Below are 23,601 nucleotides of genomic sequence, written 5' to 3'. Positions count from 1 at the left end.
AACATTAATTAGGTACCTTAATTGAATATGCCTTACGTTCAGTTATGGCTCTGCTTCTCAGACTTTTCCATAAAGTACATAGAGGAAGAAATCCCAAGGGGTTTGGCACTATAGTACAAAACAATCTTCCTCAAGTGTGTAGTGTTCCCATTCGTATCTTGAGTAAAATTGGTACTTTGGAAGATGTTAGGCTTATTCTGTGACCTTACCTGTTTGACAGCCCGGGGGTTCCCATGTTTAGGATGTGTGAATTTGTTACCTATTATCTTCCACTTAGGTTTTCTACTTAGCAAAGTCTCGTTATTTCAGAACAAAAATATCTTCCAAATTCCTTATACGTTACTATGCAAATACTCTTTTAAGTATTTTTTAAGTCATTAGTTACACAATAAGTTATACAATGGTTCTTTTCGAGTTTTATAATAACATAGCCTCAAAAACAAATGTTGAGTAATAGGTACAGATTAGATAAATTTAGATCTGTGCACCCATTCAAAATGTAGAGTAGTAATATTGGAAAATGCTCTAGATAGAGTAAGTACAAAAAAGATGTGACAGTATGATCTTAATATTGTGAAAACAGTAAAGATAGGCATGCTGATACGTGGGTAGAAGCCATGCAATCACACAAAAAGAATATGAATGGGTCAGGGAAAAAAGACCTCTGAAAACTGTGTCCTTACTGCCTTAATAGTTGAATTATGCCAGAGACTGTTTCTCACCCAGTTGTTTCTCAGTCTTTAACCCACCTAATAAAATTGTGGTGCTATATGTTCTGTAGCTTGCAAAGATTTCACAGTATAAAGTGAGTGTATGAAAATAGGGAATGTTTTATATCATGTGGTCTCATCCCATGTTCCATTTTAGAATCACAGCTCCAAGCATCTAGGGTCAGCTAATGTTGGTTCCTGTGCTTCTCATGATTGCCACTCATAGCATCTAAACTCTTCCATACTTGAAATGGGTGTACATCTGTTTATAGAATTAGCCCCCAAAACTGAGAACAAAGGTCACTTCATTCCTTGATTCTGGTTTTTAGAAGATATTCAACACTTAAATGCCCAGAAAAATCAGGACGATAGGTAGAATCAATTGATGGAAATACCACTCTAAGATAACCCATTGGATAAGAACTTTGCATCAAAAAAAAAATGAAATTTAAAAAAAGAAAAAAAAGGAACTTTACATCAATACTAAAGGAAGAATAGCATGAATAACTCATTTCTTTAATTGAATTCTGTGTTAAATAACAGATCCAAGAGTTATTTCTTTATGCTTGTCCTTTTTCGTCCTTCCAGGTTATAGTATATTAAATAAGGTCATCTTTTTCATTGGGAGCTGTAATGTGAGATTATATGATAATAAAGATACAGTAACTCCATTATAAGAGTTTTGTACCACACTTAAGGTTGTGTGGTTTGTGTTTTTTTTTAAGCCACTGGAATGGTTTTTTGCAGTTGACAACATGTACAAATCTGCAATTGTATAATTGTTTGGTTTTTAAAATACTAAGTATAATAAAAGTATGTTTATCTTTAAGAAATGTGATGCATTAAAGAAGTCCTCTGTAAACATAATTCTCAGTGTATTTTCCTGCTTTGTTTCCTACATAAATAACAATGTAAATAGTCATAAATAAAACTATCAACTTTCATGGCCCAGTGGTATATACAAATTTTGGTGTTTGGCAGAAGGTGTTCTCTGTTTATATAAATTAAAACATGCAGCATTTGTAGTGATTATTAATGAAATCACTTATCCTAAGTCCTTACTGTAGCCCAACCTGCACTATCAATAGTAACCCTTATAGTGTACTTGGTAAAGATGCCACATGTTTAAAAAGTCAAAATGATTAAAAGAATAATAAAAAGTGACTGGGTGTGGTGGCTCATGCCTGTAATCCCAGCATTTTTGGAGGCTGAGGCAGGCAGATCACCTGAGGTCAGGAGTTCGAGACCAGCCTGGCCAACATGGTAAAACCCCCATCTCTACTAAAAGTACAAGAATTAGATGAGTGTGGTGGCAGGTTCCTGTAATCTCTGCTACTCAGGAGGCCCAGACAGGAGATAGCTTGAACCTGGGGGGCAGAGGTTGCAGTGAGCTGAGATCATGCCACTGCACTTAAGCCTGGGCAACAAGAGCAGGACTCTGTCTCCAAAAAAAAAAAAAAAAAAAAAAATTCTAAAAAGTAATATAAATATCAGTCTTATTAAAACCACTTTAGCTTTTCTGAAAAACAAAATGCTGCTAAGGAGTGAATGTTGTACAATTATTTAAATGGCATCTAACAAAATCTGAAATTTAAGGAACAAATCAAATTTTCGTCTTGCAAAAAAACACATTGAGATTGTTACAGGAACAGAATACTAAGTTTTCTAAAATTTGTTTCTGAGTCATCAATGAGTTAAAGCTTTAAGAGTTAAAATAATTTTAGAAAGCCATAATTCTTGATATAGAACATATAATTAGGTTTTAATGACCAGAAATAATTATTTCTTCATAAAGCATTAAATACCTTGAAACATACCACCTGTCTAATGATTTATCAGATAACCACTCAAAATTTATTAGGTACACATTTAAATTACTTTCATATAATAAAAGTCAACTGGAATTTTGCATATTCACTATTTCATTTTATACATTATCTTTTAGGTCTCGGAAAACATGCTTCATCAATCTATAAAAATGATCTGGTTCACACTGTTAACTGCCTGGCAACCTTTTAAAAACTTAAACAGCAGATTACAGGAAATGTTTCCACTGTTCTTTTAAGATTCTGAGATGCCTAATTAATCTAAATGAAAATTTACAAATGGTAGCCAAAATCTTATCAACTGTCAGCCCAGTGTAACAAATTTCATAGTTATGCATAAATAATTAAAAATTATTGAAATTTATAATGAAAACGTCAACAAGGCATATAACATCGTTTGTCAGATAGACACATGATAGACTATATAGAAAATTAAAGCTATCAAAGCTGTAAATAGTGTGCATAAATAACAGCAATGCCAAAGCATTAGGGCTGTTAAAATTATATAAACACATCTGATAGTTCTGTAAGCCACTCCCCACTGATAAAGCTATGGATAAAACTATTCCTGATAGTTCTTTCTGTAAGCTACTCTCCACTGATAAAGCTATGGATAAAACTAATTCCTTGCACAGCTTTCTAATAACTGATGATAAAGCTGAGTTAATTCCTTTTTTATAAAACTGTATCCCAACAGACAAAATGTCCATATCTTAAGTATTCAAAATTCTTGAAATCTCAAGCAGATTGTCCATGATCTTCCTAACTGCATTTGGATTTGCTGTTACCCTCAGATATTTTTTCCTTGAATTTACTAAGGTATCATGCTATTTAAAGATACTCAGCAAATGATGGAAACATGCCAAAAGGCCACTTTAGTTAAAATGGCTGTTAAAACTGTGTTTATTTTTCTTCCATGCTATCTTCTCATTTTTAGTGTAAAAATAGTACATATGGTATAACCCATTACAAAGAAAGGAAAATTGAAAAGCTGATGATGTGCAGTCATGTGTTGCTTAATGACAGTTCTCAGAAATGCATTTTGTGTTATTTCTTGTGGGCATCATAGAAAATACAAACTTGTACAGCATGTTACTGTACTGAATACAATACAATTTTAACACAATGGCAAGTATTTGTGTATGTAAATATATCCAAATACAGAAACGTTGTAGTAAAAATATGGTAGTATACTCTTACAGACTTACTGTATATGCACTCCGTTGTTGACCAAAATATTATATGGTACATGACTCTTCTGCTCCAAAAAGGACCAAAAAGGTGATAGTAGAGTTGGCGATTTTCCGATAAACAAAATAGGGAGGGATTCCAGAAGTTGTTAAGCATAGATTCTTGTGTAATGAATTAGAATAAAGGCACTAAATTACTAAGCTTTTTACCCTACTATCACAATTTGATTTATTCACCAATATTTCTCTCCAACATCAGAATACGTATGTATTCTGTGTAGTCTTGACTGCACTTGATCCTTTTGTTCTAATTTGAAAGCTAAACCTACTGAAAAAAGGATCTGTAGTTTGTCTTTTCTTTCCTACTTCTACTGTAATTCTGTACATATTCCCGTAAGGCTTCTGCCCCTACTACTTCCACCAAACTACTTTTGTTAAAGGTACCAATTGTTCTCCGTATTGCCAGATTACATAATCATTTCTCAATCATCTTATCCTCAGCAGTTTTCAATACAGTTGGCTACTTAATGCTCATTGGGAAAACACTTGTGCTTCTTAGTTTACACCTCTTAGTTTTTCTCTTGCATCTCTAGCTGGTCCTTCTCATTCTTCTTTGCTTGACTTCCCAAATGTAGTGGAGTGTTCTAGAACTGGAATCTAGGCTGTCTTCTCTAACCTCTTTAAGAAATCTTTGAAAACAATGTGTATGCCACTAACTCACATTTATAGGTCTAACGCTGGCCTGTTGAACTCTAGTTTTATATTTTTATCAGCTTGACATCTTCATTTAGATACCTTATATATTTGTCAGTATTAATATTAATAAAAATTACCTTTGAATTTTTAACCATGTAAACATGTTACACATTAAAAGTGAAACTAGGTCAGTTTCTTAAATGTTAATAAATGTACTGGCCATATATATAGCTTGGACTATAGGGGAAAAACAGTGAGTCAAGAACATGCTTAAGATGACAGGGGAATGGGCTCAGTTGTTCATGCCTGTAATCCCAGCACTTTGGGAGGCCAAGGCAGGCAGATCACCTGAGGTCAGGAGTTTGAGACCAGCCTGGCAAACGTGGTGAAACCCTGTCTCTACTAAAAAATACCAAAAAGCCGGGTGGGTGGCGTGCACCTGTAGTCACAGCTACTTCGGAGGCTGAGGCAGAAGAAATGCTTGAACCCCAGAGGCAGAGCGCAGTAAGCCAAGATAACGGCACTGCACTCCAGCATGGGTGACGAGTGAGATCCGTCTCAAAAGCAAAAAAAAAAAAAGCTACTGTATCCCCAATATCTGCATGTAGTAGAAGCGTAATGTATTTGGATATATTTGTTTATTGAACAAATAAGCTTGTTAGTTTATAAAGTAGCATAGAATTATTCACTAATCTCTAAAAGGAGTTGCAGAACTTTAAAAAAGGAGCCAGGATTCTGGTTCTTTTTCCCAAAGTTTTGGATTAACTTGGGTCTTTAAACAATTTTCATTCAAATGCTAAACCTGTGACCATTTTGTACCTATCAAATAAGCATTCTGCTTTTTGCTTTGAAGTTTTAAAAAAAACAACTATTGGCAAGATAACCAAGAGTAGAGTTTAGATTTCAATGATTGGGATATAAATTTGTGCAACCTTTTGGGTAAATTGCAGTATGATTGAAGAATTCTAAATTTGTCATTTCCTTTGATTTAATGGTTTTTATTTATTAATTTTCAAGGAAATAGAGTGTACAAATATGTTTTTCAGTATGGTTTAAGGAAATTAAAAATTGGGAACAACATAAATGTCCAGTAATAGGAGAACTGTTAAATGATGTCACACTTTTTATTGCAGCATAAATTTTATTTTTTGTTGTTTTATTTTTTGAGACAGGTTGTTGCTGTCACTCAGACTGCAATCTTGATTTCCTGGGCTGCAGCCATCCTCCTACCGTAGCCTCCTGAGTAGGTGAGATTACAGGCATAAACCACCACACAAGGCTAATTTTTTAGTTTTTTGTGGAGACTAGATCTCACTCTCTCAGGCTGTTCTGAAACTCCTGAGCTCAAGCGATCATCCTTCCAAAGTGCTGGGATTACAAGCGTGAGCCACCACACCTGATGCAGCATAAGTTTCAAGTAATAAAACTTGTGTTAGATGCCTCCCTTGGTTTCCTTCACACTTTTCAATCTGAGCAAATTCTAAAAAGCAGGATATAAAATTGCAAGATACACTATAGTCACAGACACATACATTGGGGGATAAGATTGGAAGGAACTACACCAAAGAGTATGAAAAATCATTTTTTGGAAAGTTTATGGATGATTTTGACCTTTTTTTTTTTTTTTTTTTTAATTTTTTTACATTTCTTTTCCCCATCTTTTGCAGCAGGTATTACTAACAAGCCAGCCTTTTAAAAATTAATGGATTCAGAAATGATGGCATGAAACATGAAATCTAATAGATTATGAAGTTTCTCCAGCAGGATCTGTACCTTTTCCACTGAAAATGCAAAGAGGATCTAATTAGAATGCTGCAAAAATTAAAATTGTAATCCCTAGTTTTGCTGAAACATCCCCTTGAACCTCAAATACTGTTTTTTTTTTTTTCTCTTTGGTTGGCCTTTGAGGATAAAGATGAGGAACTTATTGAAAGAAACTTTTGAAAACCATTTCATATTTCATAAAGTTTCACATTGCTTTCAAGAGCTTACTTGTAATTTGCTTTTTCTGTCCTAATGGTTTAAGGTTTTTTTTTTCCCCCCCCACAGATTACTAGATAGGGTTGTTCACCTGTCATCGGTATTTTATAACTTTTAAAGCTTTAAGATAAAACATTAATAATTATAAAGAAAAACTATAGTTAGTAGTAATATTTATCATAGTATATTGGTTGATATACACATCATGTTACATAATGGTAGCAGGGTCTGTAGTTCGTAGAACCACTAGCATAGCTGAACCTGTTTGTTTTGTTTTGTTTTCTAGAGAATGTTTGCCTGATGAGAGCCACGTGGGTTAAGAAACTACCCGTTAATATTTATTCATCATTTCTGTCCTTTCTTCATTGGGAAACACTTTTAGAGGCTAATTTCCCAAAGTCCTACTTAAAAAAGAATTCTAGTTTTGTCTTGCTCTTCTAGTTGAGATAACACAGAGGCTTGAGGCTAGACTGTCATCAGCATACTGCTATCCTACTCATTTTTTCTTACTAAGCCTTATTGTGTGTAATGCTGTTACTTTTTCAGAGTGTTGCAGAGATAGGAACATGGGGGAGAAACAATCTGGATAACATGAAAGTGATGCTGCTGGCTAAGGGAGGACAACTTGATTCTGTGGGAAGGGCTGTAGCTGATCCATCCATTGTCTAGGTAAGTCTGTTTTTGTTGCAAAGACCTCACATGATTTGCAAATTTGTCAAAACTAGATGATGATTTCCATTTACCTTTATTTTGTGAATGGCATAATTACCGTCGTAAAATGAATAATGTCCTTTTCAAATAGTAATTTGTATAGTAAAATTTTAATGAATTATTGGATCTTCCCCATGTAATTGTTAATATATTTAGGTTAATATATTTTTTGTGCCAAGGAAAATACATTCACTTCAATGGTAAATATATGAATGGACTAATATCTTGTGTATAGGAGCCAGAGAGAGCCCGGCATGTTGGCACACACCTGTACCCAGCTACTTGGGTGGCTAAGAATATCGCTTGAGCTCAGGAGTTCAAGGCTCTAGTGCACTTACGGTAGTGCCTCTGAATAGGTTCTGCACTCCAGCCTGGGCAACAATGAGCAAGACCCCTTCTCTAAAAGAAAAGTTTAATAAACATTGAGAAATTATATCAGGGTTTATGTCCTCTGCGTTATTTAGTTGGTAAAACATGTGGATAAAACCAAAAGTGAGTATTGAGGCAAGAACGTCCTTAAACCTTATGAGGTGTTTCTGAAGACTTCAACCAGGCCATTGATTACAGTTTCATACCTCCGCCTGCCCGCCCACCAGCCATGAGGTATTACATTCTGAGACTAATTATTCTGTCTGTCTGAACAAGAGGAAAATAATATTTGTGTAAAATAGCAGGTAAGGATACTTTGAACAATGAAAGTACTTGTTTCAAAAGAAGGCCTAACTCATCTCTTAAAATTGCAATTTGGTAATGATGGATATATGCACTTGTTCAATATTAAGAACACAGCAAGAATTATTTAGCATTCCTATTTTTTAGATAATAGAGCCTAAATACCTGTAAAAATGTTTTGGAAAAATAATTATTAAATCAAGATAAAATTTTTGATGAATCCAAGTTAAGCACCTGCAGAGCTGTCCATAAAGACACAATCAAAAAGTGGTGAGAGTTTTGTCGATATGACAGTCTTTTGTTGGATGTTACCAAAATCTTTCTTAAAGTATTATAAATGTTGTAGGTTTTCAAAATTTATCAGAGCCATCAGATTCTTGCAGATTACCTTATTCTAAATAATGGATATAAATTTATGAAAGGCAGTTTTTGAAATCTGAACTCTCATTGCAATTTTACATGAAGAACCCTATAGGCAGATACCCAAATAAATGTGTGTGGTATTTCGGGGGATGTAAGGGGAATACTTCATATTCACATATGTGAATAATTTTTGAAATCCTAACCTGGAGTCTGTTCTTGTACAGATTTGAGTATGAGCACAGTGGAAGAGGATTCTGACACAGTAACAGTAGAAACTGTGAACTCTGTGACTTTGACTCAGGACACAGAAGGGAACCTCATTCTTCACTGCCCTCAGAATGGTAGGAGAACTTGCTGATATATAATTCTGACTCTTTGCAAAATTTCTGAATTCCGTGTCACTTTTGACCCCAATTGCCCAAATGAGTATAGGCTACACAGTAGAAAACGAGATTATCTCTTTCAGTTGAACGTAAGTGTTAGCCTTTGTCAATCTTGTTGCTATATTGTAAATAAGACCTGTTGAGCCCCCAGAGATAATGAGGAAATAACTATAATATATACCTCTTTTTTAATACTAATTGGTGCCAGCAGTATATTTAATACATTAGAAAATGTAGAATTAGTCCTCAATGCAAATAGATTCTTTTGTTAGAACCTATGTTAAAGAATTGTACACAGTCAATTGAATATGACTTAATATGATCATCTGCAATGAATTAATATTCAATGGGCTTCCAGCTGATAACTTTGTTGTTACTCCTCTACTTGCTGTTTGTTTATGCCATTTCTTTATTGTGCTTTTACGTTCATCTTTACTCAACCTTGGTTATCTTTTCACTCTACTCATAATTCATAGGTTATTTAATTCAAACTTATGATTTTAACTAGCACCTACCTATAAAGATGACTCAGACTCTGTCTTTATACAGATTTATCTGTGCTTCTCATAGGCACCTTAAGTTTCATATGTCCCAAACAATCCTTACTTGTATTTACTTCCTAAACCTAGTTCTCTCTTTTCCTTTCTCTGTGAATTTCATTACTTAGTATGCAGATCATGAATGTGGTTGGGAATAAATCATTTCTCTCATCGCCTGCATAATTTCATTTGAAGACTTGTTTATAGCATTATGTTTTTAAAATCTATTGCATCCTCTCTGTTTCAAGCCCTCCTTTGTTAGTTTAAATTCTCATTTTTCCTCCAGGTAGCTCTAATAGCCTTTTAACCATTCTCCTACCTATAATTCATCTTTCAAGCTGCTGATGAAATTATTCATGATATGCTTAATAGCATAAAGTTTCCCAAGGTTTTTAGAATATAGTACAGGTTCTTTAATTTGGCCCATAGGTCTCCAGTCATTTCTGCTTTCCTCATAGTCTCACCTCCTGCCGTATTGCATATACCTGTGTACCAGCAGATCACATTTTCCGAACATACCTTAATCTTCTCATACCTCCATACCACTGCACATATTGCTTCTACTGCCGAGAGACAGCAGTTTTTCCTGGGCTTCCCTTCTCTCTTAAGTTTAGGACACCTCTTACAGGAAACCTTCAGAAGTTGAATACTCAAATAGGCATAGAAAGGCAGGGTCCTTTTGAATCCTATTTGCACAACTAGGTTTAGTTAAATGAGCAAATGGGTAAGAAGATTGTTTTAATGGATAAGAAAATTGTTATAGAGTCATTATTAGAGATTTTGTTTTGCCTCATTGGTTTGAATTTTTTGAGATTTTTGTTTGTTTTCTTCCATTAGAAGCGGATGAAATAGACTCAGAAGATAGTATTGAACCTCCACATAAAAGACTTTGTTTGTCCTCTGAGGATGATCAGAGTATTGATGATTCTACTCCTTGCATATCAGTTGTTGCACTTCCACGTAAGTCACTATGTATTAAGAACACAGAATTCCCTTTTGACATCTAAATTTAGCTTGTAAAACATCCAATTGACATTTCTAGATAGACTTGGACTCATTGCTTTTTTCTTCATTTAGTGAAAACATCTCTTTTTAACTAACAATAAATACAATGTGCCAGACATATCGTTAAATGCTTTTACATATATTGCCTACTTTAATCTTCCCGACCTTTTTTTCAATTGCCTCACAAGGAGCCTTTTTAGACTTTTTTTTTCCCTGATTGTACTCTTCCTTCATGAAAAATACAATATATCCTCAAAAATATCCTGTATTTCCTAATGTACTGTCTGTATGTCCTTGCTTTTGTTCATAAAGATAGTAAAATTTGTTGTCACATGCATTTCTCCCCATCCCAAGAACCGTATTTGCCCTCATAGAGAAAGCATGCTTTATAAGAGATACTAACATTATTATTTATATTTTATAAGTCAGGAACCTGAGACACAGAAAATTATAATAACTTGACTAACAGCGATTCTAGGCATTCTGGTTCCTGTAGTACATACTCCTAACCCCAATGCCATATTGCCTCTTCAGTATGCTATATGATAACATGAAAGTTAGATAGAACCCTAATTAGTTTACTCTTGCCGAGAAAGTTTTTAATGTGTTTCTATTCCAAGATCATTTAAAGTAGACTGGATTCTATAGGAGGTATAATATCTCAAGTGTAATACTGTTGGCACAAGACAGCATACCAACTGCAACATTAGATTGTATTTCTGATTTGCTTAGCAAAGAGTATGGAGTGTTCAGGAAGATTCCAGAGTAGATGCCTTAATCCATGGCAGTGGACATGGAGCACATGGCTGTTGGTGGCACTCTTAGCACAAAGGAGGGTTTTGCCATATCTGAGAACTTTGATTTTACACTCAGCATCAGGCAAAATCACATCTTCATCTTTTGAAAAAGGAAGACTAGGTTTTGAGCATGGAAAATTGTATCTTAACAAGTAGATATGTACTCTGAATGTAGAGTTAATTTGCTTGCTAAATTGAACAGAAAAGAAACTTTTAGTTTACTATTAGACTATACTGAAAAACAGTGTTAATATTGCTTCCAGTTGTGGCATAACCAAGCATAACGTATTTATAATTAAATATTCTTTCTTCCTAATCATGATTCCTATGTTTTCTTAAATCTTTCCTAATTTGACTATTATTATGTTGTAATTCAATTCTAAAACTTAACTGGCCTTTCTATACAGCTGTCATCCTAAGTATTTTCTAAAGTAGAATTTTTGAGTGGCTATTTTGATATAAAGTGACTTTAACCAATTCATTTGGTTAAAGTGAAATACCTTGTTCATGATTGTACGTTCAAAATATACTTGATATTTTGTTTTATTTTATGGTGTAACCAAATCCTTCAGGGCACTGTTCACTTAGCTTCAGATAATAGAGATATGTTGACATGAAAGCACATGAGCTGCTTTATGAGGGATCATAGCATCATCACATATGGAAGACACACTGGAGCATAATATTTAGCAATAAGACTGATACAGTTTATCTGTGTGGATCGTAAAAATCCTCACAGCATCAGCCTAACTCATATTAATCATTCTAACTCACTAACCACTTATTTTTGTAGTCATCTGCCACTACATTTATCTCAATCCCTATTTGTAGTTATTACTCTATGGTGATTACAGTATTCATCTAGATGATTCTTTCAGTACCTTACTCCCTTATTCCTTTTGTTCTCTATTTATTACTTCCTTTACCACTCTTACCTATTTCTGGAGTTCATTTGTGATCTATTTCAGACTTGCTATTTTCCTACCACTACTTCTATCTTTCCAGCTCACTTCTTGTAGTACTCTTGAACTCCTGAAGTCTTTTGCCTCACTGGGACCTGCTGATCCTATTACTTTTTTATTGTTCCTTCTCTGTTTGTATCCTTTCTTTTCATTTTACCCTGTTTCACTTTTATGGTTAATCATTATAATCACTATAATCACTGTCTTGCATTCACCAAGTCCTTTGTTTTTCTCTTACTTCACTGTTTGGTGAAATCATAACTGTCTAAATCTATCTTTGCCTATTTATATCTGTACCAGTGCACCTAATTGAAAAGGATTAGAGAAAAATGGCACAAGCAGGCTGACTATTCTCACTTTAATTCCTGATCACTAACCTGAAGTGGGCTCCTAATGCTGCCCACCAGTAACACCAGTTTTCTAGTGGTTTTTTTTTCCACTTTGAGATGACTGTTTCATAGCTCCTGAAACTTTTGAATACCTCTTCCACCTTTTTACTTTGAGCTAGTAACCCTAGTTCCTCTTCACTAAGAAAATTGAAGTAACCAGAAAATAATTTCTACCAATTCCCACTACCACAAATATATACCCACCTGCATCTATGTCCATATATTTGTTATCCTATCTTAGACTTAGCCTTCCATTTACTAGGTTTCATCCCCTTTACCTACTCAAGGACATTGTTCCAATAATTATTTTATCTCTTCTGTATCACCAGTTTTTCGTGTACTAAATCATTCTTATTGGTATTGCAAACGTACTGTTATTTTTTCTTTAAAATAAAAAGTCCCTGGTCAATCCCAGCACTTTGCAAGGCCAAGGCAGGCACTTTGCTTGATCCCAGGAGTTTGAAACCAGCCTGGGCAACATGGCAAAATTCTGTCTCTATGATAAATACAAATTAGCTGATACAGTGGTGCACACCTGTATTCTCAGCTACTAGGGAGGCTAAGGTGGGAGAATCTCTGGAGCCTGGGAAGTTGAGGCTGCAGTGAGCTGTGAGCATGCCATAGCATTCCAGCCTGGGCAACAGAACAAGATCCCGTCTAAAATAAATAAATAAAAAGTCCCTTTGGCTCACCTTTGGTCCTTATTCAATTTTTCTCCTTGTGTTTAGAGCAGAATACCTTGAAAATTACCTATATTTGCCTTCATTTCCTTTCCCCCATTTTTCCTTAAACTTAATCCAATCAAGCTTTCACCCCTTAACTAAATTGTTTTTCTCAGCTCTCCAAAGACCTTCTTGTTGCCAAATTCAGTGGCCACTTTTTTAGTCTTTGCCTTTCTTGATCTGTCAGAAACTTTTGACAGTATTTATTATTCCTCCTCCCTGAAACATTTTCACTTGACTTTTAGGAAACATTTCTCTGGTTTTCTATTTTTCTGTCCATTTCTTCTTAGTCTCTAATGCTGACTTTTCCATGTCACCAGAACCTCTAAATGTGGAGCACCCCAGGACTAAGTCCTTAGACTGCTTCCTTGTTTTCTTTACTCACTTTTTAGGTGATCTCAACTTGAGATTTTAAATACTATCTGGTGTTAACTACCGGATTTATTCCAGACCAGACTTCTCGCTTTCTAAATATATGGTAGTTGTCTCAAACTAATGTGTTTAAAGTAGAGATTCTATAACTTCCTAAATCCTTAAATTTGCTTCTTTTACAATCTTCAACTAATTAGTAGCAAGTGTATTCCAGTAGTTTTGATTTTTAAAAAAAAAAAAAAATTTAATGTTATCCTTGAGTCTTCAGTCTCTTCTATCTCGTTTGTCTACAAATCATATTGGCTCTGCCATCCAAAATACATTCACAATTTGAACTCTCAGTTGCCTTCACCCTAGTCCAAGCCACTGATAGATCTTGATTGCATTTGCCTCTTAACTGATCTCACTCCAACTCTTGCTGCCCTTCAAACTGTTTTTCTTATAGCAGCCAGAATGAGCCTGTTACAATATAAGATTACTTTATTCAAAATCTTCCAGTCATTTCCCACCTAAGAGTTAAAGCCAAAGCCTTTTGGCTTAGAAGGCCCTACACAATCTCCTGCATGTTCTTATTTAGTCTGTTTTAGCTACACTGGCTTCCTTGCTATTCCCATGAACACTCCAAGCATGCCCCATCTCAGAGCCTTTGCACTTTGGCTCTCCTTGAAAAGGTCTTCCTTAAGACACCTGCAAAACTAGCTTCCATCCTCACTTTGTTCTCACTTTTCCTAGCTCCTATATAAAATTTCAAATACTGTTCTTCATCCCAACACATTCTCTTTCCTGTTCTATTTTTTCTCACTGCTTATCACCATCCAACATAGTATCTTGTCCATTTTGTGTCTTTCCCCACTAGAATATAGGCTCCAAGAAGAAAGGATTTTTGTTTCCCCAGCCCCTAGAGCAATACCTACTATGAATTAGGTGCACATTAAGAATCATTAAGCAAATGAACATATACATGTGAAGATGTATTAACAAGGAGCGTGTTAGAAAATTAGGTGATTGTGTTTTTTTCCCATGGATATTTTTAGAATAATCAGAATTTGCCATTATTATTTTGGAGATGAACTGTTCCTTTTCTTGAAGTTTCAGAAAATGATCAGAGCTTTGAGGTGACCATGACTGCGACCACAGAGGTGGCAGATGATGAGGTTACTGAGGGGACTGTGACGCAGATCCAGGTATAGTAAATCTTTTAACTGGCCTCGGGAGGATGATCCTTTACACATTGCTTAGGTGATAAAATGATAAGAAACCTCAGCCTCCCAAGTAGCAAGGACTACAGGAACATGCCACTGTGCGCAGCTTTGGCCCTTATTACAAAACAAATTATAAAGTTGTTTTGTTTTGATTACTGCCAAAGAGTTAATGAGTTATAATTTAATATTTAGCCTCTTGGTTTGTTATCACCATTTTAGTGAACAAAAAACTTTTCATAATTTCTAATATTTGTTTAATAAGATTAACTTTAGACACAAAATGGACAAGATGTGAGTTGAAAGTCAGCATGGTTTAAAAGTTCAGAAATAGTCTGTTTCTGACTATATCTTTGCTGTAAACCAGTTGCAGCTATTTGGCGTAGTTTGGCAGTTAATGTATTGTGTCTCATTCCACTAATGAGACTGGCTTGAAAAATAATTAGAAACTATTATAAGTCCCTATATATAGTACTTTGTGGTTACAAGAGGTCTTCAGTCAGCTGAATATTTTAGATTTATAAGCCTTATATATATTATAGACATGAAATCCTGCAACCAACTCGTAAAAGCTTCATTTTAAAAGCAACAGCATACTACATAAAGCTGAGTAAACTTAATAGATGCATAAAGTAAAATATAGGAATACTGTAAAGCTTATTAATATTTATATACAAAGTATAGATAGGTATATAAATACCCTTCAAGGTACTTAAGTCTCCTGCTGTACTCACTGAACTCATTTGTTATTGACAGTGTTGAATACTTCTGCTAAATAATTATTTGCTCATTTGATGGCTATTTAAATGTTTAAATAGCCATGTCTAAAGACACTACATGACTTACATGATCACTGTAACTCTTGAGAGGGAAAATTTGAGCCATAAGTCATTAAGTGTTTACCCCAAAATAGTGGTTAATTAGCATGACAGACTTATTCCTAAGGTTCACGGAATGGGCTCTGCTATATAGACATACTTTGAGGAATGGTGATTTTATTCTTATATCAAACTGGTTAATTTAAGAGATGATCATTTAAGAGAATTTTCTACATTATAGTTCTTAAAAGTGAGTATGTATCAAGGTCTTTTGATAGCTCTCTGTTATACTGTTTACTGATGTATAACTCCAGGATCAAATCTTGTAGGAATTCACTCAAGGAGGTGGAAAAAATATTAAAGGAAAAACAGTAGAAAAAGTTACAGAATATAGTCTTGAACCCTTTTAGAAAGCCTAAAAGTTTTTTCATAGTTTCAGTTGAAGTTTCAGCTGGAGGCAGCCTAAATCCCCTTTACATTTAGTTAATAAGTAAAGCAAATAGCTAAAGTATGTGGAGTTTACCTAAATAACTTGTTGACTTGTGTGGTCTTAAAACTAACCTTTGAGCCAGATGGTCCTCTCAGGAGAAGGTTGACCAAGGAAATTACCGTCTAATGGTGTTTGCTTTAAGCATCATCACCTGTGCTTTAGTCTTCATTATAGTGGTGTTGACTTGGGCTTTGTCAATTAACCTTTGCTAAATAAATGCAAGTCTCATTGGCTGAGGAAGACTGGCAGCAAAGTATCTGTAAAGAGGCTGTGGACCCTCAGCCGAACTGGTGAAGCATAATATCTGTGTGTCAAGTGTACTTTATTCATCCGTCGCTGAGTCAAGGTCTACAGGACAGACTCCCGACAGTGGTGCCCAAACATGGGGAAACCCCAACAAATCTTATAAAATTGTAATCTTCAGAATATAAGAAGCCTTAGACACATCTAGTCTGTCTCAATTCTTAGCTTTATAAAGGTCTCTCTTGATTAAAAAAAAAAATAACAAAACATATGACACATAGAGGAATATAAAACTTTTCACACTTGTTCCAGTGATTTCCAGCTTTTTGCCCATGGTTTCAAAAACACTTTCATAACACACTATATGTATTACCTCCAGATATAAAGAGATGTGGCTTTTCTCCTAATTGCACCATGGTTGTCCCCTGATAGCTTATCTCTTTCCAAGAGAGATGGGTTTCAATTTCTCTTCATATTAGAAGTTCAGTTTCTGCTTATTCAAGTAGTATTAGTCCAATCCTTCTTGGGATTTACCTTCAGCCAGTGACATTGCTAGTTTTTTTAGCCTAGAGACTGAATTGGGTTGAGTGGTCACTAAACGTGACTTTTCTCTTATTCTGCCCATGATAGGCTATTACCTGATATGGTAGCACTGTTTTTGCCAGGTCTTCCTTATATACTTTATAGTTCTCTTCAGGCCTTTCAGGCCAGGGTCAATTCTGTTGAAGGCATCTCCCCACCGACCAGCAGATTTTGTAACTGAAAATGTAGCTGGTGGTAGTTGCACAGAAAACTTAGCTGCTTTAAGAATAAGTAATACCATGCAGTTCTTTGAGAGGAAGATACGTTAATTAGGCTCTAGAGGTTGGTGAAAACAAAGTTGTCAGAAAACAATACGCAGACCATGATTTTACAATAATGACTTATGATTTAGCCTGTTAATCTTTTAAGTTAAGCAAAAGATTACATCATTGGTGATTTAGGCAGCAAGCATATCTCTGAGGGTGTTAACAAATCATAACACCCAACCCTAGCAGTTACATTTTGCTGTCTAGAACAGATAGCTGTGTATTATTGAGCTTATTTATATATGTAAATATTTAAATTTTCCTGAATGTTCTATGTTGATTTAAATACTTAATAGACTCTTGGCCCATTTTATACATGTTACATTTACTTGCTTAAATGAAGGTCGTATTATGTTAATGCATATAATTTTGTTTTCATACTGCTATAGTAAAACAGCAAGCAATTTTTTTTGTAAATTGAATATATTTTTACTATATCTAAACCAAGTGAATTCCATATTACTATATTAAAATTTTATAATGCCTAGAATTATCAAGATGAATCAGGTTGGGCATTAAATCAATCTGCTCCCCCTTTTTTTTAACTTTTACCTTTTCAAGATTTTGCAGAATGAGCAACTAGATGAAATATCTCCTCTGGGTAATGAGGAAGTTTCAGCAGTTAGCCAAGCATGGTTTACAACTAAAGAAGATAAGGATTCTCTGACTAATAAAGGTAAGATATACTGTGAATTTTAGTGCCCAGTGGAAAAAAATGGAGATAGAGAGGGCTTATAGTCAAAAAGATTCTGAATTGGACCTTTGTCATTGGAATTTAGCAATTAAAGTAGTTGAGCTTTTCTAACTGAAATAAATTTGATCCCGAATGACTTTGAATTAAGGTTATGAAACCACCATCTGTTTTTTAGTAATTATTTTTCTCCTTCTGATTGGAAATAAATTTTGTCTTGTTAATTTTTGAACAAACGTATAGTGGTGTCATCTAAGACAATACAGTTATTGCTTATGGGAGTAGGAAGTCAAGCCTTTTCAAGAGTCTACCAACTTTGGTCTGATAAGTGGCTTAGAGGCTCAAGGTAACATAGTGTTCATAGTGCTGGCTATGCTCAAGCATAGCTGGGAAAGCTGCTACCAAAAAAGTGAGCTTTGTATCTATGCCACTCTGAAGGACAAAAAGGAAGCAGAAAAACGTAAATCATTTTCAAGCACTGTGTAGTAAATGCTCATTAAGAATACAGTATTCACTTGGTATTCAATATTTACCTTGCCCTACAGTCTTTCGTATATGTTCTTCAGCCCATAAAATTTTCATTGGAGAAGTTTTTCAAAAAGTTTTGAGCATGATTTGGCCTTTCTTATTTTTATACATCTCTTTTTAGCAGTTTTGTACTGCTGAAAGGGCGAGAGATAATAGTTTTAAAATCTTTAATTACCATTGTCTTTTTTTTAGTAGGATCAAATAAATGTATTCTAGCCTAAAAACCAGAGGTTACAAAAGCAAGTTTACCTAGAGACCTTTTAGATTTCAGAGGAATTAGAAATGAAATTAGCTACATTTTATCCCTAAATATAATTTAATCACAAAGGAAATTTATTGTTTTCTTTCAAGGAGTAACATTTTTTATAACATTGCTTGTTTTCTTTTAAAGGACATAAATGGAAGCAGGGGATGTGGTCCAAAGAAGAAATTGATATTTTGATGAGCAATATTGAACGCTATCTGAAGGTATCTCACAACAAATTTTTATGTTTCAATAATTTGTTTATTGCCAATTGCAGAAATTGACACAGCATATTGTATGTACTTACTAGGAGCTTCTTGCTTATTTTGTAATGGATGATTGGGTAACATAGCCCAATAATTCTAAAACATGTCATTATAATATAATATTTTGAATTCTCACTTTAAAATAGCTTTGCTTCTTTAGTTACCACCCTTAAGTTTAGATAAAATCCTAATAGCCTCTCAACATTTTAAAGCCTTATCTTTTCAAGAAGCCTATAGAGTTTAATTCATGTTGTTTAAAGCTTAAGGTATGCATCTTTGGTTTTTTTTGTTTTGTTTTTGCTTTTGAGATGGAGTCTTGCTCTGTTTCCCAGGCTGGAGTACAGTGGCACAATCTTGGCTCAGTACAACTCTGTTTTTCGGGTTCCAGCTATTCTCCTGCGTCAGCGTCCCGAGCAGCTGGGATTACAGGCATACACCACCATGCCCAGCTAATTTTTGCATTTTTAGTAGAGACGGGGATTTCACCATGTTGACCAGGCTGGTCTCAAACTCCTGACCTGAGGTGACCCACCCATCTCGGCCTCCCAAAGTGTTGGGATTATAGCCATAAGCCACCATGACTGGCTAAAGTATTCATCTTTGAATGAATTTTTCATGTCATACCAGCCCTTCTCTTCTAAAAATATTAAAATTTAGTTAATTTTCTTATTCAGGTTTATTTCTTGTTCGCTTAGTACACTTCATTAACATCCTTTGAACACGGTAGTTTTTAAGTATTGGATTGTATTAAGGCATGGATTGCTTTAACACACAGTGTTTGCCTTTGAAGTCAGTGATCCATTTGGGCAGGCTGGAAACAGGTGAAGAATGATACAAAGCTTTGTATCATGTGAGTGGTACATGTGAGTTCTGTACAAGTTTACAAAAAGAGTTTTTAGAGCAGTTACGAAAATTTTGGAAGAGCAAGGATTTGAGCTGTCTTAAAAGAGTGGAACTTGGGCTAGAGTAGAACCGGAGTGAACCACATGAATGCATGTTGAAGTGGCAAGAAATCAAAGATCCAAACCAACACACATTAAACCCTTTACCTTGAACTGAGATAAGTAGCCTCTGGAAAACTAGGCTTTGAAGTCCATGCCGAAGAATTAGAACTTTATCCTATAGGAAATGAGAAGGTATTAAAGGGTTTAAGAAAAGCTAGTAGTTTAGTTGAATAAGAAATTGGTGGGGTAGATCAGTATTCTCAAGGAAATCTTTCCAGGGACTTGCTGATCATCTCTGTAATGGAGTTAGAATCAAATAGTGTTATGTCTGAAGTGTAGACCATTAACACATTTAGGGAAGGATGGTATACCTTCTCCTGTCATTTGATTAATCGATTGCTTACTATTTTCCATGCTACACTAATGTGGAAATACAGTGCTGCCTAGAAGGTTCACATTTTGAAGTTTAATTTTAACTGCAACCTTCCCAAGCTAACCTTTGTGAAATGCAGAATTTTAAAACTTTAATTATTCACTAATAAATGAGATCTTTCCACCATGTTTGTTGTTTTAAGAGAAACAAATACAGTGGCCTTTGAAAATGAATCCAGAAGTGTGTTTAAGTTGTCCACTAGTCACATATGGTTTAGTTATACCTGGAAAATGCTATTAGTTTAGATAAAGCAGTAACCAGTGCCAAGGAACAGTGAACTTCGGGAATTAAGCTGGTTTCTTATATAGGGGATCGAAGTAGATAATCTCCAAGGACCCTTCCAATTTAGTGATTAATGAGCAGAAGTGAGTAGGAGACCTTTTAGAGGACTGAAGTACACCAACTGAGAATTGATAGGGAAAGGGCAGATAACCAAGTAGTCTGTAAGGATGCCTGGTGACTAAATGTTGGGAAAGAGGGAAAAAAAGGGTTGGAGCAACTTAAGAGTTTTTATTTTAGGTGACTGGGAGAGTGATGATTAGATGGGCAGAAATAGGAAATGTCCAAAAGATTATCTTGGAAAAAGATAATTTGTTCAATTTTTATTTTTGATCATAGCTTTTATTATGTGGTGCTCTTTTAAGAATTCTGTAGAGCCAGTTTTAAACTTCAGAGAATTCCAATTAGTTTGATGTCATAAGTTTCATATTTGGGTTAAAAAGATAAATGAGAGTGACTTCCACAAGAAAAAGGGCAAGGAGTGTGGAGGTAGTAGAATCTTTTGTCTCACTATATGGTCATCCTGCAGCACAGTGTTCCTTGCATGTAGTAGCTCAGTAAATATTTAATCATTTGCAAAACTGGAACTGCATAAGTGAAATAATTTTAGAAAACATTCTAAAATTTAGAATTTTTTTGCTGTGAAGTTGCATACACTGATTTCACCTGTTTTAGAAATTTATATAAAGAGATTGATTCTCTGGATATTCTGTAACTTCTTTTGCTCAATATTATGATTTTAATATCATAAATATATATATCAATATATAAATATAAATAAATATCAATGAAATAGATGTATTTCATTGTACAAATGTACAAGTTACCCATTTCTCAGTTAATGGTCAATAGGTTTTTTTTTGTAGTTTTTTGCTATTCATTTGTACAAATTTAGTGGGTGGTAATTATGGTTTTAATGTGTTTATCTGATAACATTTTGATATGCTTATTAGCTATTTGTGTTCTTCTTTGAAATTCCTGTTTGTGTCTTTCACCAGTTTTTCTGCGGGGTTACCTGTTTTGTTTGTTTAACTTAGATTTTCTTACGTATGCTGGGTGTTAATGGTTTACTGGTCATTTGTATTACAGATACCTTGTCCCAATTTAGTGGCCTGTCTTTTCTTTCTCCTTAGGTGTCATTTGATGTGAAAATATTGTTAATTGCAATATCAAATGCATTATCTTTTTTGTCTGTTTGTTCTGCATGCTTCCTTGTTTAAGAAATCCTTCCCTGCCTCAAGGGCATGAAGACATTCTCACATTATTTTGTAAAAGTTTTATAATTCTGCATTTCATTGCTGTAGGTGTGAGATATAATTTGAATTGTGTCTCTTTCTGTATAGATGTCCATCTAATTCCTAATTTACAGTGTCTATTCTGTCCTAAATCAAGCTGCCACAAATTTGTTTCTAGGTTTTCAGGTTCTGTTTGTTGATTACCTGTACCAGTACAGCACTGTTTTGAGAAGTCCCATTATCCGATGGGCCCAGTCTCTCTATAAATGTCTTGGCTGTTCTTGGCCCTTTGTTCTTCTGTTATGAATTTAGAATCAGCTTGCAGAGAGTGAAACACTCAAATGGAGGTTTTTTTTGTTTGTTTGTTTGTTTGTTTGTTTTTTGTTGTTGTTTGTTTGTTTGTTTGTTTCTTTTGAGGCGGAGTTTCGCTCTTGATACCCAGGCTGGAGTGCAATGGCGCGATCTCGGCTCACCGCAACCTCCGCCTCCTGGGTTCAGGCAATTCTCCTGCCTCNGGTTCAGGCAATTCTCCTGCCTCAGCCTCCTGAGTAGCTGGGATTACAGGCATGCGCCACCATGCCCAGCTAATTTTTTGTATTTTTAGTAGAGACGGGGTTTTTATTGGATGGTGTTGAATTTGTACATCAATTTGGGGGGAATTAATATCTTCATAGTATGTCATCTTTCTGTTGAAGAACATTGTATAACTCTTCATTTTAGTTCCTTTTCAATGTCAAGTTTTATATTTTCCTTCATAAAGGACATTGATAACTTGCCTCAGTTCTGATGCTCTAAATTTTGATGCTGTGTGGGAAGTTTTAAAAATACTACTTAAACTTTGTATGGAAATGCAAATAACTGCATATTGATTTTGTATCTAGCAACCTTGCTAAAATTAGTTATTTTTTAAATCACATAATTTTTCTTCATAGATTTTTGGTTTCTATATATCTATTACCAATGATTCTTCTTTTCCAATCTTTACATTTTTGCTTTTTAAAATCTGATTATCAGCGAATTCTAATTTGCTAAGACTTTATCATACATACATGAATATTGAATTTTATGAATGGTTTTCCCACATCTGTTGAGATTTTACTTTTTTTCCATAAATCTGCTGATGTGATTAATTACATTAATAATTTTCCTGAAATTAACACAAACTTGTATTCCTGGGATAAACTTTTTTACCTAGACATATTAATGTTTTTATACATTGCTGGGTTCAGTGTGCTAAAATATTATTAGGAAATCTATGTTAATGAATGAGTTTGACCTGAAAATTCTTTTCTGAAACTGTTGTTTTCTAGTTTAACTATTAATATTATCCTAGCCTGATAAAATAAGCAAAGAAATGTACCCACTTTTTTCTTTTTTTTTTTTTTGCAAACTTTTGAATAGTTTAAGAACAAGATTATGTGTCTATTTGGTAGTATGTACCTATAATGTCATCCATATCATGTGGGCCTAGTGTTTTTATTGTGGGAAGATTATTTAATAACTGATTAGATTTTCTTGATGGTCTGTAGCTATTCGATTTTCTGTCTCTTCTAGAGTCATTTTTGGTAAGTTGAGGTCTTCTAGGAATTTATTCGTTTTGCCAAAATTCAAATTTATTACCATAAAATTGTTCATATTATTATTTTGTTAATGGTCTAATCTCTGCAGCATCTCTACTTAGGCCACATTTTTCCATTTCTAGTATTGTTTGTGTCTTTTAATTTTGGCAGAACTTTAATCATTAATAAAATCATTCAGATTTTATTAATCTTAATGGATATTTTCAAAGAATCAATTTCTAGATTTGTTTATCCTTTCTATGCTTTGATTCTGGATTCCATTGATTTTGCTCTTGTGATTTTCTTCCTTATACTTTCTTTAGATCTATTTTTAATTTTTTATAATTTCAAAAGGAGTTGACAGAAATTGAATTTATTGAATTTGATAGTTTATTCTTGGAATATTTAAGTGTCACTTATCTCTTGCAACATCTTAAAAGTTTATATTTGATTTATTAATGAATTAGTGATATATTCTTTTTCTAAATGCCATTGATGACCTTTAAC

General features: G+C 34.4%; 1 protein-coding gene across 9 annotated transcripts in view; it reads left to right on the top strand.

Annotated features, from left to right (window-relative positions):
- The window catches only part of DMTF1 (cyclin D binding myb like transcription factor 1), a 44,928-nt gene that overhangs the window by 4,566 nt on the left and 16,761 nt on the right, over nucleotides 1–23,601 (top strand). For 5 of the 9 annotated variants that reach the window (XM_037736529.1, XM_017523070.1, XM_017523072.1 and 2 more), the window contains 6 exons: nucleotides 6,949–7,071; nucleotides 8,373–8,489; nucleotides 9,908–10,030; nucleotides 14,407–14,501; nucleotides 17,477–17,591; nucleotides 18,526–18,602. In XM_037736529.1, coding sequence (XP_037592457.1) covers nucleotides 8,381–8,489; nucleotides 9,908–10,030; nucleotides 14,407–14,501; nucleotides 17,477–17,591; nucleotides 18,526–18,602 — 519 coding nt within the window. In that variant the 5' untranslated portion in view covers nucleotides 6,949–7,071; nucleotides 8,373–8,380. Of the gene's footprint in view, nucleotides 1–5,590; nucleotides 5,670–6,948; nucleotides 7,072–8,372; nucleotides 8,490–9,907; nucleotides 10,031–14,406; nucleotides 14,502–17,476; nucleotides 17,592–18,525; nucleotides 18,603–23,601 lie in introns of all 9 variants that reach the window. The other 4 variants (XM_017523077.1, XM_037736528.1, XM_017523074.1 and 1 more) reach the window with 3 other exon arrangements.

The sequence above is a fragment of the Cebus imitator genome, unplaced genomic scaffold (genome assembly GCF_001604975.1).
Source record: "Cebus imitator isolate Cc_AM_T3 unplaced genomic scaffold, Cebus_imitator-1.0 Scaffold26, whole genome shotgun sequence".
NCBI lineage: Eukaryota > Metazoa > Chordata > Mammalia > Primates > Cebidae > Cebus > Cebus imitator.
The sequence above is the reverse complement of the archived record's forward strand: the minus strand, read 5'-3'. Positions and strand labels throughout refer to the sequence as shown.